We start from the raw sequence: 14,101 nt of genomic DNA on the forward strand, positions 1-14,101 counted from the left end.
TTATAAACATGAATTCTTAAATGCATCAATGAATACAACACATGCAGTAGGCAATTATGAAGTACTAGAGAGAAAGTATATATATATATATTTTTTTTTTTTCTTCAAAATAGCCACCCTTTGCGCTGATTACTGCTTTGCACACTCTTGGCATTCTCTCAATGAGCTTCAAGAGGTAGTCACCTGAAATGGTTTTCCAACAGTCTTGAAGGAGTTCCCAGAGGTGTTTAACACTTGTTGGCCCCTTTGCCTTCACTCTGCGGTCCAGCTCACCCCAAACCATCTGGATTGGGTTCAGGTCCGGTGACTGTGGAGGCCAGGTCATCTGCCGCAGCACTCCATCACTCTCCTTCTTGGTCAAATAGCCCTTACACAGCCTGGAGGTGTGTTTGGGCTCATTGTCCTGTTGAAAAATAAATGATCGTCCAACTAAACGCAAACCGGATGGGATGGCATGTCGCTGCAGGATGCTGTGGTAGCCATGCTAGTTCAGTGTGCCTTCAATTTTGAATAAAACCCCAACAGTGTCACCAGCAAAACACCCCCACACCATCACACCTCCTCCTCCATGCTTCACAGTGGGAACCAGGCATGTGGAATCCATCCGTTCACCTTTTCTGCGTCTCACAAAGACACGGCGGTTGGAACCAAAGATCTCAAATTTGGACTCATCAGACCAAAGCACAGATTTCCACTGGTCTAATGTCCATTCCTTGTGTTTCTTGGCCCAAACAAATCTCTTCTGCTTGTTGCCTCTCCTTAGCAGTGGTTTCCTAGCAGCTATTTGACCATGAAGGCCTGATTGGCGCAGTCTCCTCTTAACAGTTGTTCTAGAGATGGGTCTGCTGCTAGAACTCTGTGTGGCATTTATCTGGTCTCTGATCTGAGCTGCTGTTAACTTGCGATTTCTGAGGCTGGTGACTCGGATGAACTTGTCCTCAGAAGCAGAGGTGACTCTTGGTCTTCCTTTCCTGGGTCGGTCCTCATGTGTGCCAGTTTCGTTGTAGCGCTTGATGGTTTTTGCGACTCCACTTGGGGACACATTTAAAGTTTTTGCAATTTTCCAGACTGACTAACCATCATTTCTTAAAGTAATGATGGCCACACGTTTTTCTTTAGTTAGCTGATTGGTTCTTGCCATAATATGAATTTTAACAGTTGTCCAATAGGGCTGTCGGCTGTGTAGTAACCTGACTTCTGCACAACACAACTGATGGTCCCAACCCCATTGATAAAGCAAGAAATTCTACTAATTAACCCTGATAAGGCACACCTGTGAAGTGAAAACCATTTCAGGTGACTACCTCTTGAAGCTCATGGAGAGAATGCCAAGAGTGTGCAAAGCAGTAATCAGAGCAAAGGGTGGCTATTTTGAAGAAACTAGAATATAAAACATGTTTTCAGTTATTTCACCTTTTTTTGTTAAGTACATAACTCCACATGTGTTCATTCATAGTTTTGATGCCTTCATTGAGAATCTACAATGTAAATAGTCATGAAAATAAAGAAAACGCATTGAATGAGAAGGTGTGTCCAAACTTTTGGCCTGTACTGTATATATATATATATATATATATATATATATATATAGTATCAGACTCTCAGTGCATGCAGCCAAAATAAAATAAAAATAATAAAGTACTTTGTGTGTTCAGCTCATGTGTGTGTGTAAGTGGTGTGTGTGTGTGTTAAGACTGTGACTCTGCACCGCGTCCGCTATGAGCAAAGTTTTCCAACTGACTTTATATCAAAAACCAGCCGGTAAGAGCGAGCAGATGGTAAAAAAAAAAAAAAAAAAAAAAAAAAACCCTGGTCTGTCGGCAGTGAGAGATGTAATGTGAGTCTCATTCAGCCCTAACCCCTGACCTCCAACCCCTAACCCTAACTCTGCTCAAAAGCAGCACGTCTGTTACCAACCAAGTCTAGCAGAAACTCTACTGACTGTCAGTGATCACTGACCGAGGGAAGAGCGAGCTGAAAAAGACCTGACCGCTACTGAAGAGAGACGCCACATGAGCTGTCATACCTGGGGCATACTTTTCCTCCATTCTGTGGGCGTGTCAGAGGTGTTATCCAGTCAGCATCAGCCTGTATTTAAGCCTCCGTGATTTAAAACAATAGTGCTCCATTATGGCTTCCAAGTTGCTATATCAGTGTAGCCTATGTTTAAAATCTTACCCATCATTTGAAGAGGTAAAAGCACACGTATGTGCTAAGTATGATGATAGATCAGACATAGATTATTGTTTTTCTTCAATAATAAGGCAACTTTTGTTCAACTTAAAACTTAAAACACGGTGGTTTTACTCCATTTTTTATTCCATTTTATAAACAGTGGTTGGTAAGTCTACGTCTCAGTGATAGTTCAGCTCACAGGAGGTTCATAAACACAGCAGAATAGAGCAGATCCGTCACATGAGATGTTTCTCTTCTCATCCTAAAATGAGCGACAAAAGTCGGGTCAGTGTAGTCAGGAACTCCTGTTGCCACATAACCACTGACACGGGCTGGAGGTCTCCTCCTGCGTCTGATCGCCAAAGCAGTGGCAGTGATGTCAGGGGTCTTTTGCAGTGCCCCTATTATTAATGATCCATTGAAACTAATGCCCTGCTCTCAGCAGTTTCTATTGCCACTTTGTCCTCATAAGTGAGGTTTGTTAGATACTTCACAAATTGGTGAACTAAAGGTTCAGTGCCGTTGGTCATTTGAACTCGTGAGGTTGTTGTGGCCTTCTTGACAACATTATGAACAATTATGAACTGACCTAGCGGATCCTTACCACTTTTGTATGCACCAAGTACATACACTCCAGTGTCGGATTGCTGTGGCCTTGAGCCAGAGCGAGGGGATTACAGTGTTTTGGTTTGCAAGATGATTCTATTCTACTAAAAAGTTTTAGTTGGGGTATAATATAGGGTCTGAGTTGGGGTATAATATAGGGTCTGCCATATAACATCTCAAACTGTGTCAATCCTTTTGCTGTTGGCGTTATTCTCATATTGAGGGTCACTAGCGGTAGACAATATATCCAGTTTCTTACAGTTTCCTCCATAGTTTTCTTTAGTTTACTTTTTAGGATGCCATTGTGTCTTTCCACTAAGCCTGTGGACTTGGGGTGATATGCACAGTGGTTCTACAGGCAGATTCTTAAATTCTGGGCTATCAGTGATATGATTTTGTTAAAAAAAAAAATGGCTCCCATTGTCACTGTAGATTCTCTCGGGGATGCCAAATCGTGGAATTACTTCTTTTACCAGTGCTTTTGCTACTGTTTGTGCATCTGGGGCTATCGTTGGGAATACTTCTACCCATTTGGTAAACATGTCAGTGATGACTAGACAATATTTCTTTCCTTCGCATTTGTTTAGCTCAATGAAGTCCATGCATATATGTTGGAATGGATATTGGGGCTTTGGAAATTGCCCTCTTTTGGGCCGCACGTTCCCTTGGGGGTTATGTTTTGCAAAGGCAGGGCAGGCCAAACAAAACATTTTTAGAAGCCATATGCCATGAATACTTTTTGTATGACTGTTACCATACCTGGCTCCTGTTGAGACATGGCTCAGCCCATGGCTTAATATTGCAGCATATCTAAAAAGGTTACTTGGCAGTACTGACTTCCCTTCGGTTATCAGGCTGATGAATGCCAATTTTAATGAGTAGGTTTGTGCTTTGTCGCTTTATTTATTTATTTATATCCTATTTATTTTATTTTGTTTTTTTCTTGTTCGAATATTTATTCTCACAGATTTGCATAGGTATAAGGTATCGCTGCTGGGAAACCATTACTTCAACTGATTCACTGACAATTGAAAGTTGAGTGTTAAGAGTTGAATATCTAATGAATGATTGCTGGATTTGTTGTTCTTTCATTTATTGAACTGGGAGTGGTCAACTGAATTGCCTGTATGGGATAAATGAAGTTATCTGAATCTCATCTCATCTCATCCTCAACCGCTTATCCGAAGTCGAGTCGCGGAGGAAGCAGTTTCAGCAGGGGACCCCAAACTTCCCTTTCCCTAGCATCATCAACTAGATCTGACTGGGGGATACCGAGGCGCTCCCAGGCCAGTGTGGAGATATAATCTCTCCACCTGGTCCTAGGCCTGCCCCGTGGCCTCCTCCCAGCTGGACGTGCCAGGAAAAACCTTCCTTGGGAGGTGCCCTGGTGGCATCCTTACCAGATGCCTGAACCACCTCATCTGGCTCCTTTCTACGCAAAGGAGCAGCGGCTCTACTTCGAGTCTCTCACAGATAACTGAACTCCTCACCTTATCCCTAAGAGAGAGGCCAGCCACCCTCCTGAGAAAACCCATTTCGGCCGCTTGTATCCGCGACTTTGTTCTTTCGGTCGTGACCCATCGCCCATGACCATAGGTGAGGGTAGGAACGAAGATTAACCAGTAGATCGAGAGCTTTGCCTTCTGGCTCAGCTCTCTTTTCGTCACAACAGTGCGGTACAGCGAACGTAGTACCGCCCCTGCTGCTCCGATTCTCCGGCAAATCTCACGTTCCAATGTTCCCTCACTCGTGAACAAGACCCCGAGATACTTAAACTCCTTTACTTGGGGCAAGAACTCATTCCCGACCTGCAGTGGGCATTCCACCGGTTTCCTGCTGAGAACCATGGCCTCAGATTTAGAGGTGCTGATCTTCAGGTCCAGTAAGTGCTGAAGGTCCAGTAAGTGCTGAAGGTCACAGACTGATGATGCCATTAGGACCACATCATCTGCAAAAAGCAGCGACGCGATCCTCAGCCCACTGAACTGCAGACCCTCTCTTCCACGACTACGCCTCGATATCCTGTCCATGAAAATCACAAACACGATTGGTGACAAAGCGCAGCCCTGGTGGAGACCAACACCAACAGGGAACAGGTCCGACTTATTGCCAAGAATCCGGACACAGCTCTCGCTTTGGGCGTACAGTGATTGGATGGCCCTGAGAAGTGCACCCCTCAACCCATACTCCCGCAGCACCTCCCACAGAATATCCCAGGGAGCCGGTCGTACGCCTTCTCCAGATCCACAAAAACACATGTAGACTGGATGAGCACACTCCCAGGCCTCTTCCAGGATACCTTCATTTAGCAACATGAGCTCCACTTTGGCTAAGTTTAACACTTCCTCTTCCTCAGGTCCCTTTTCAACTCCCTCTTTCCCTTCAACCTCTTTTGCACCTGCTCTGACTCATTATGCATCTTCTTCTTCTACCTGTGGCCTACTTTTCTTCTGTCTGCAATCTCTGGCCCAATGTCCTTGCTTTCCACATACATAGCATCCTTCATCTCTGCTTGCTCCTCCTCTTCCTACACATCTTCAACCCTTGTCTCTAAATGTCCCTCTTCCTTTGCCTTTGTGTTCTCCTTCTAGCAAAAATACCACAGCTCCTTCATCACTGAGGAGAAAAGCCTGTCCCTTTTTCTATTTCGTTAGGTTTGTGTTTTTGCTGTATTTTTCTCTTTTGCACTACTTCATGCTTTATTGTCATAATGCTTTGTCTATTTGTCAGTGATGCCGTTGTCTTTTTCCGTCCAAAACAGCAACTGAATAATAAATATAATAAACAAAAATAATAAATTAATAATTACATAAATAAGTTTTATAACTCTGTAACTAACTGCTGTCAGTCTTTATTTGGTCTTCTAAAACTAGGGTTTCTGTTTTCTTTTTTCTTCGATTAGTTTCTTCTAACCATTCTCTAGCCTGGGGCAGGCTATATTTATCATTTAGCTTTCATTTTCCCTGTCCGACCTTTTCTGTCTTTCACAAGTTTTGAACATGTTTCTGGTGCTAGTTTGCCATTAAATCCAAACTTTTTCCTCCATATTTTTAGATTTTGTATGTTCTTTGGATCTTTTTGTTGCATATATTTTGCATCCCCACTGCTTTCAGGTTCTGATTTACAACAGTTACTTCCCATTTTCTAATTTTCTATTCCCCTTCAGCAGCCAACCTGTTTGTATGACGCATACGTTCCGAGCAACTAGTCCAGTCAGCAAGAAAACTGTTTCACTTGTCACCGTTAGGTTTCCACAGCCAGACAATCTTGTTACTACTGTTAGGTTTCCAATTGTCTGTTATTCAATACTGAGACACTGCTTAATATCTACCCCTTTTTACAACAGCCAGTCAGTTTGTATGGCATACATCCCAAACAACTGACCCAGTCAGTGAATGATCAGTTCACTGAGACACTGTTGAATACACTTCACTGATTCTTGAGACTTTGCCGAAAACATGTCCCACTAAGAACAGTGCCAATTCCTTACATTTTGTTCTTTTAAATAATCAGGGTTGATCATCTGAGGATGTTCTGCACAAATATAACACATTTTTCATATGTTTGTTTATAATTATATTAATTATTTAATTATGTATGAGGTGTGTACCCATAAAAGCATGTGTCCTCTGACAAGATGTTATCATTTCAATTTAATATGAAACTGTGAAAAAATATTAAAAATTCCTAATAAATATATGAGATGAAAGAGGGAATTGAAAAGAGCATTTAAAATTAAAATCCACTGATTTTTAATTAGATTTACTTTAAATTCGCGCTCGCCAAAAATGCGTCCCAGGTTTTTGTCACAGTCAGATATTTATAAAAACGCATTTAAATCAGATTCTCTGTCTGACATTGTTGACATATAGTATGACAGGACAGTAAATTACTGGAAAATTACCCTGTGTACTAGTTTCTGGTCAGAGAGAGGACGCTGTCTCCACCCCTTAAAAAAGAAAGGTTTATAACTGGAGCATATGTGACACTGTCATTACCCACTTTTACAGCTGAGCTGATTCTGAGACCTTCAGCTTCATTTTTGCTTCTTTACTACTGCAACTACAAGTGACCAAAACAAGATTTCACCATGGTGTCAATGGGACGACAGATGCTGGGCTTTGCCTTGGCTATCATCGGCTTCCTGGGCACTATCATTGTGTGTGCTCTGCCCATGTGGAAAGTCACAACCTTCAATGGATTCACCATTGTGACAGCCCTAAGCACCTGGGAAGGCTTGTGGAAGAGCTGCGTGACACAGAGTACAGGCCAGATGCAGTGCAAGACCTATGACTCTATGCTGGCACTGTCCCAAGACCTGGAGGCTGCCCGAGCTCTGGTAGTCATCGCAATCATAGTGTCCGCCTTTGGGATTCTCCTGGGCATCGCTGGGGGCAAGTGTACCAACTTTGTGAAGGAAGAGCGCGCCAAAGCCAGGGTGGCCATCGCAGCTGGAATTGTCTTCATCTGTGCTGGTGTCCTCATCCTCATCCCTGTCTGCTGGACAGCCAACACGATCATCGGGGACTTCAACAATCCCTTCCTCATCAACACCCAGAGAAGGGAGCTGGGAGCGGCGCTGTACATCGGCTGGGGCACTGCAGGCCTTCTCATCTTGGGTGGCGGCCTCCTCTGCAGCTCCTGCCCGCCCAAAGACGACGACTACCCAGTGAAGTACTCCCAGCCCAAGTCTGCAGTCAGCAGCCGAGCCTATGTTTGAGAGGCAAATTCTTCTGAAAAAGACTGTCCAAAGTAATCGTTCTGCATTGTGAGCCTCAGAGAGTGCAATGATTTGGTGAAATTATGTCTCATTTTTTGAAAGTGACACAATGAGAAGCTTGTATCAAATCTAACCTTTTTCTGTGCATGAAGCCAATCTAAGCTGTGTAAGGATATTCACCGTCAGGAAGAACTATGATGGAAGGAAATTTGCACAGTTTGTGATGTGCAAACTATTTCCATATTAGTTGAGCATTTTATGAGCATCTGTATTCATTTGCAATATCAGAAGATTGTTTTTATTTACCAATGCCAGTGATTTGTAATAAAAGATTCACTAAACTGATATTTTGTTGTCTGCCTATTCCTTTTTACAGTTTACCTGGTGTTAAGTGTTGATGTTAATAGTGTTTATGTTAATCCTTACTATGCGTGGAATCGGTTAGGTGTTTTGTATCTAAGCACATTTACATTTTACAATTTGACACACGTGACCAGAGCAATCTATAATGAGTGTAATAGTAAGAACAACAACAACAACAAAAATCTAATTCCTGTAGGCCAACAAAATGATAAGCAACCAACAGTAAGGAGGGCCAAAGACAGTATTACACAACATGTTAATATGTTATGTTAGCAAAATCATGTATGACAAAGACATTCCCAGGGAATGGAGAAAAGGCTGCATGGAATATATAAAGTATATATATATTTGGGATGAGCGAGTACACCACTATCTGTATCTGTATCTGTTTAACCATCTACATTATCCATATCCGTATCCGTACTTGGAGAGGGCGAGGTCGGAAGCGGAAGTGGGTGGGGCTTAAACCAGATGTTTGTGTGATTTGACCGGAAATGGGTGGGGCTTAACTGGTATTTACAGAACAGCCTCAGAAGCTTCAGATCAATGTTTTTGATCACAATAGTAAACAAACTATTTACAGGTATAAATTATTGCACAGTTAAATGATTAAATAAAGAGTTAAATGGTGTACAGAATGCCAAATAATACCTGCAGAAGTGCACTAATGAGTTATAACGGACAGAGCTGCCATGGTGCTATGTTTCATATTGACAAAGAGGATGAATGAAACTGTCATACTGATGGGTGTTATCATAACATCCATCAGTATCAGTATCACAGTTATTGACAGCCATAATTGTTACGAAACTTCTCGAGACCCTTTGTAGTTTAAATCAATGAGACGGACACCCAGCTTGATGAGTAATATTTCTTTTACTTGCAAGGAGTGAGCAGCTTAATACAATGATCAGCTTCCTCTCACTGAAGACCTCTGTCTTCAGTGAACACATTTATACACCTTGTTACACCCTCATTGACGTACCTCAGTAACTATGACAACAAGTGCATACTTGTGCTCCATGTACCAATCTCATCTTTGCAGACAGTTCTGTGGTTTCTTGTCTACGTCTTCTTGGTGAGGTGCCCCTATTTAGGTCGCACTTCTGTGGTCTTATCTCTTACTACACATCCTCTTCTGCTTATACAACAGTGCACAGCTATTCTGTACCTACATATGACATTTTTAGAACATTTCCCTCCTGTTTATCATTATTTACATTGCATATGCATTCAATGATCTATCGTTATCAACCACATGTCTTTATCAGTATGTTACAACTTCTTTCGATTTTCTGTAACTACATCATACAGGGTTGAATATCTGTCAAGATCACACGGTGGCTTCCTTGTCCTCTTCACCAATAAGCAAGTTAGCATCCAATTTGCCATGTTCAGCGTACAGGGTGTCTCGAACCATTCCATTCACCAGCCGGCGAACCAGAGCCTGTAGACAGGGGAAGAGACAGACAACACAGAAGAAAAACAGAACAAGCAAGGCCAATACAGGAGACAGGAACTTCATTATCACAAAACCAAGTGAGCCTGATGTCAACCAGCTCCACAGGTTAAATGGGCGTTCATCACTATCTAAGGATTTCATACGTGTCTTACACACCACCCTTCTCAGCCAGCAGTAGGTCTAGGGCCATTCTGTTTAGCAGAGCCAGCATGTGGAGAGCCTTAAGCTCTGGAGTGAGACTTTCAACAGTACTGTCTACCAGTGCAGTTAGGTTTTCTAATTCCCATGCTACTTCATTTAGTCTGTGTGCTACGTTGGCCACACCGTAATTAGGGAATATAGTTCCCAGGACTCCTTTGACGTCTGAGATACGCTGTCCCCGTCTTGTCCGTTTCAGACTTGTTGTGGGGCGATGATGATGTTCAATTTGCGAATACATGCGAACAGATGGAACCAGGTAAGAGAGGTAACAGGTGCCAGACCAGCCGGTTGGTAAATATAGGTAAGACCTGTGTCCACACGTCCAGACCATGGAACTAGGGCATGCGTATCCCTGTTCTCCTGGTACACGCGTAGTCACATTGGTCATGTCATTGGTGCCAATTAGGGAGACATTAAGCGTCTCACTTATTACTGTTAAATTTGCATTAATCAAATCAGGAACAATGCTGGCTTGTCTGTTCATCCACTGCGTCTCGTTACCTGGGCATCCGCTGCTGTTGTCACAAGCAGCCATTAGGGTGACCCGGCACCTAGTCGAATTTTCTAGGTAAAGGTCCCCTACAAAGTGGGGTCTATGCACACAAATTGGGGGTAGCAGTGTTGAATCATGGAACCGGTGTGACATTAAGACGTCCTTGACTATTATATTTTGCACATATCTCTCACCTCAAAACAAAGTTTTGTGAATAATTTGTAAATCCATATGCTGTAAAGTGGTGTAATATTAGGCTATTCATCCCTCCTGTTAAGCAATGGCAAGGCCCATGGCTCAAAATGCATGCCCATCTGTAAAGACTCCTTGGTAAGATGGGTTTTCCTTCCGGGGAATAATAGATACCGTCTTTCAGAGTGGCCCCAAGAGAAAGCCGTCCAGATCATTCAGATGATGGGAAACCTTTTTTCCATGTCTTGTAAAATTGTGTAATCTATGGGGGCATCGTCTGAGAGCAAAATGTTTCTGGCCTGCCACAGCAGCATGTTTTGCCACTTCATCAGCCCGGGCGTCGCTTAGTGGGATAGTATCAGTTCCTCTTGTATGTGCAGCACATTTGCAAACCGCAAGTCTCTTGGGCAATTGAACTGCTTTCAACAGAGCAGTTAAAAGGGCTACATGGTTGACAGGTTTGCCCGTAGAGGTGACCATACCTCTATTGTGCCATTGTTGGGCAAATACGTGCAGACTGGAGAAAGTATATTAGCTATCAGTATAGATGTTAACCACGTTCCCCTCGGCCAATTTACATGCTTCAGTCAGGGCAACAATTTCAGCCCCTTGAGCAGACATATTACTGGGGAGTTTGCCAGACAATAGTTTTATGGTCATCTACTACAGCAAAACCCGTAGCATTCGTTCCATCAGGGTTTTTCTTAGAGGAGCCATCAACATAATATGTAATTGCATGTGGAATAGGAGTATCTGTTAAATCAGGTCGTGGTAAATTAGTTTTGCAGGCCTCTTCCAGACAGTTATGTGGATCGCCGTCTGAGGCCGTTGGTAACAGTGTCGCTGCATTGAGTGTGTTACAGCGTTCTATTGTTAAATGTGGCTGTGATAACAGGGTGGTCATGCATGACAAATGGAAAGCAGGGGAGAGGAACGACATCTTATTTTGTAATAACAGCATTGCGACGGCGTGCGGAACCTTCAAGGTCAACGGATGAAAAAGTACTACAGTAGCAGAAGCCTGTATTGCCATGGATGCAGCGACGACGGCCTGCACCCATGGCGGTAGCGCCAAAGCAACTGCATCTAATTTAGAGGATGAGTAGGCTAGGGGTCTTAATTTATCTCCACACGGTTGTAACAGAACCGAAGTTATGTGCCCATTTTTGCAATTTACCATCTGGGTGAAGTGTTTCTTGTAATCAGGCAGTGCCAAAACTGCACCTCCTACTAGCAATTGTATAATCTTATCAAAAGCTTTCTCTGCCTCAACGTTCCATGTCAATGATTGTTGCATAGTTTTAGGAACATCATAGATTAAATCAGATAGAGGCTTAACCCTTTCTGCATATCCTGGTACCCAAGATCTGCAGAAATTTGTCATTCCCAGGAAAGACATCATTTGTTGTGCGGGCGGGCTCGTTACCACCAAGAAAAACATTACAACACCTGCACCAGCACCGTACGAGAACAAAAGGCAGAGAAACTTTCCATATATAGAGAGAAATCTGGAGCCATGGAGGAAGACAGTTGCCAGGGAAGATAACGTTAGCCGACAACAAAACAGAGTTGGAGAAGCAAGAAAAAATCTGTTAAAAGTCATATACGTTAAGTATATTAAGTATTGAGAGTACCAAAGCTGTTATCAAGGTACTCATTCAAGACCTCTGGTCAGTTCAGTCTTGATTATTGTGTGAAACTGGGCTTGCAGCAAAACTAGAATGTTGCGTGATTTTCATTCTCTCTGCACTTTGCAGGTTGTTAATAAAAGAGGAAATGTTCCTGTTTTGTGTGCCCTGAACTTTTTTTTCGTCAAAAAGTTATCAAAAAGGTATATGTATCATTAATGTTAAAAAAAAAAAAAAAAAAATCATTTTTACTTTTTACTTTTGTACTTAAGTAAATTTCAGAGCCTGTACTTTCTTACTTTTACTTGAGTAAAGAAGTTGAATTGGTACTTTACTTTTACCAGAGTCTTTTCTCACACAAGTATCTTTATTTCTACTTAAGTACAGAATGTCAGTACTTTTGCCACCTCTGCAATTTGATACCAAAAATGCCAGTAACGCTTTAGTATTTATCTGACAGTCTTCTTTTATTTTGGAGGCTACTAGGATATCATCTACATATAACAAAAGTTGACTGCCTCTGGGAGGGTTAAATTTGGCTAAGTTGGAAGCCATGCATTGAGAAAATATAGTCAGGGATTCACAGTAGCCCTGGGCTAGATGGGTAAACGTCCACCTTTGTCCTTTAAATGTAAAGGCAAACCAAAACTGACTATCAGGATGTACTGGGATTGAGAAAAAGGCATTAGATATGTCAATTACTGAGAATATCTGATCTTTTGGTCACAAATCATTCAGTAGTGTATGTGGATCAGGAACAATAGGAGCTCTCTGTACTACGGCGTCGTTCACTGCTTGCAAATCTTGCACCATTCGCCAGCCAATCGAGGGAGCTGCCTTACTTACTGGAAACAGTGGGGTATTTACAGGTGAATCTGGACAAGGAACTATAACTCCTCCTTATATCAGGGCCATAATTGTAGGTTCTATGCCCTTTTCTGCATCTGGTCTTAGGGGATATTGTCTAACATGTGGTCTAAAAGAGGTTTTAGGAGTGATTTTTACTGGCAACACTCACAAAGACACGGCGGTTGGAACCAAAGATCTCAAATTTGGACTCATCAGACCAAAGCACAGATTTCCACTGGTCTAATGTCCATTCCTTGTGTTTCTTGGCCCAAACAAATCTCTTCTGCTTGTTGCCTCTCCTTAGCAGTGGTTTCCTAGCAGCTATTTGACCATGAAGGCCTGATTGGCGCAGTCTCCTCTTAACAGTTGTTCTAGAGATGGGTCTGCTGCTAGAACTCTGTGTGGCATTTATCTGCTCTCTGATCTGAGCTGCTGTTAACTTGCGATTTCTGAGGCTGGTGACTCGGATGAACTTGTCCTCAGAAGCAGAGGTGACTCTTGGTCTTCCTTTCCTGGGTCGGTCCTCATGTGTGCCAGTTTCGTTGTAGCGCTTGATGGTTTTTGCCACTCCACTTGGGGACACTTTTAAAGTTTTTGCAATTTTCCGGACTGACTGACCTTCATTTCTTAAAGTAATGATGGCCACTCGTTTTTCTTTAGTTAGCTGATTGGTTCTTGCCATAATATGAATTTTAACAGTTGTCCAATAGGGCTGTCGGCTGTGTAGTAACCTGACTTCTGCACAACACAACTGATGGTCCCAACCCCATTGATAAAGCAAGAAATTCCACTAATTAACCCTGATAAGGCACACCTGTGAAGTGAAAACCATTTCAGGTGACAACATCATGAAGCTCATTGAGAGAATGCCAAGAGTGTGCAAAGCAGTAATCAGAGCAAAGGGTGGCTATTTTGAAGAAACTAGAATATAAAACATGTTTTCAGTTATTTCACCTTTTTTTGTTAAGTACATAACTCCACATGTGTTCATTCATAGTTTTGATGCCTTCATTGAGAATCTACAATGTAAATAGTCATGAAAATAAAGAAAACGCATTGAATGAGAAGGTGTGTCCAAACTTTTGGCCTGTACTGTATGCTGCTATTGTGTGTTGTCTGTCTGTGTTTTAAATGTTGATGTGGAATAAGTGCACTTTTGCCCAAGACAAATTTCCCTTTGTGGGACAATAAAGTATATCTTATCTTATCTTATCTTATCTTTTGCAGTGCCCCTATTATTAATGATCCATTGAAACTACAGTTTTTTTTGATTGCTTGAACTCATTTTGCAGATGTTTTGCTCACTGTGCCAAAACTCTAAACACAACGCAAATAAGACACAACACCTGGAAATAAACCATACACATTTATGGCAAACTGAAACTCTGTCATCAAAACTTAAAAATCCTTTG

At 42.2% G+C, this 14,101-nt stretch overlaps 1 protein-coding gene across 1 annotated transcript; it reads left to right on the forward strand.

Annotated features, from left to right (window-relative positions):
* The first annotated feature begins 6,795 nt into the window (after positions 1-6,795).
* LOC115370729 (claudin-4-like) lies at positions 6,796-7,521 on the forward strand. The gene has a single exon (XM_030067884.1). The coding sequence runs from the start codon at positions 6,872-6,874 to the stop codon at positions 7,499-7,501; it is 630 nt and encodes a 209-aa protein (XP_029923744.1). The 5' UTR covers positions 6,796-6,871; the 3' UTR covers positions 7,502-7,521.
* Positions 7,522-14,101: the final 6,580 nt, after the last annotated feature.

This window comes from Myripristis murdjan, chromosome 13 (genome assembly GCF_902150065.1).
Source record: "Myripristis murdjan chromosome 13, fMyrMur1.1, whole genome shotgun sequence".
Classification (NCBI taxonomy): domain Eukaryota; kingdom Metazoa; phylum Chordata; class Actinopteri; order Holocentriformes; family Holocentridae; genus Myripristis; species Myripristis murdjan.

Excerpts from the sequence above, each read along its gene's own strand:
- LOC115370729 (XM_030067884.1), top strand. The coding sequence starts at position 6,872 with ATGGTGTCAATGGGACGACAGATGCTGGGCTTTGCCTTGGCTATCATC.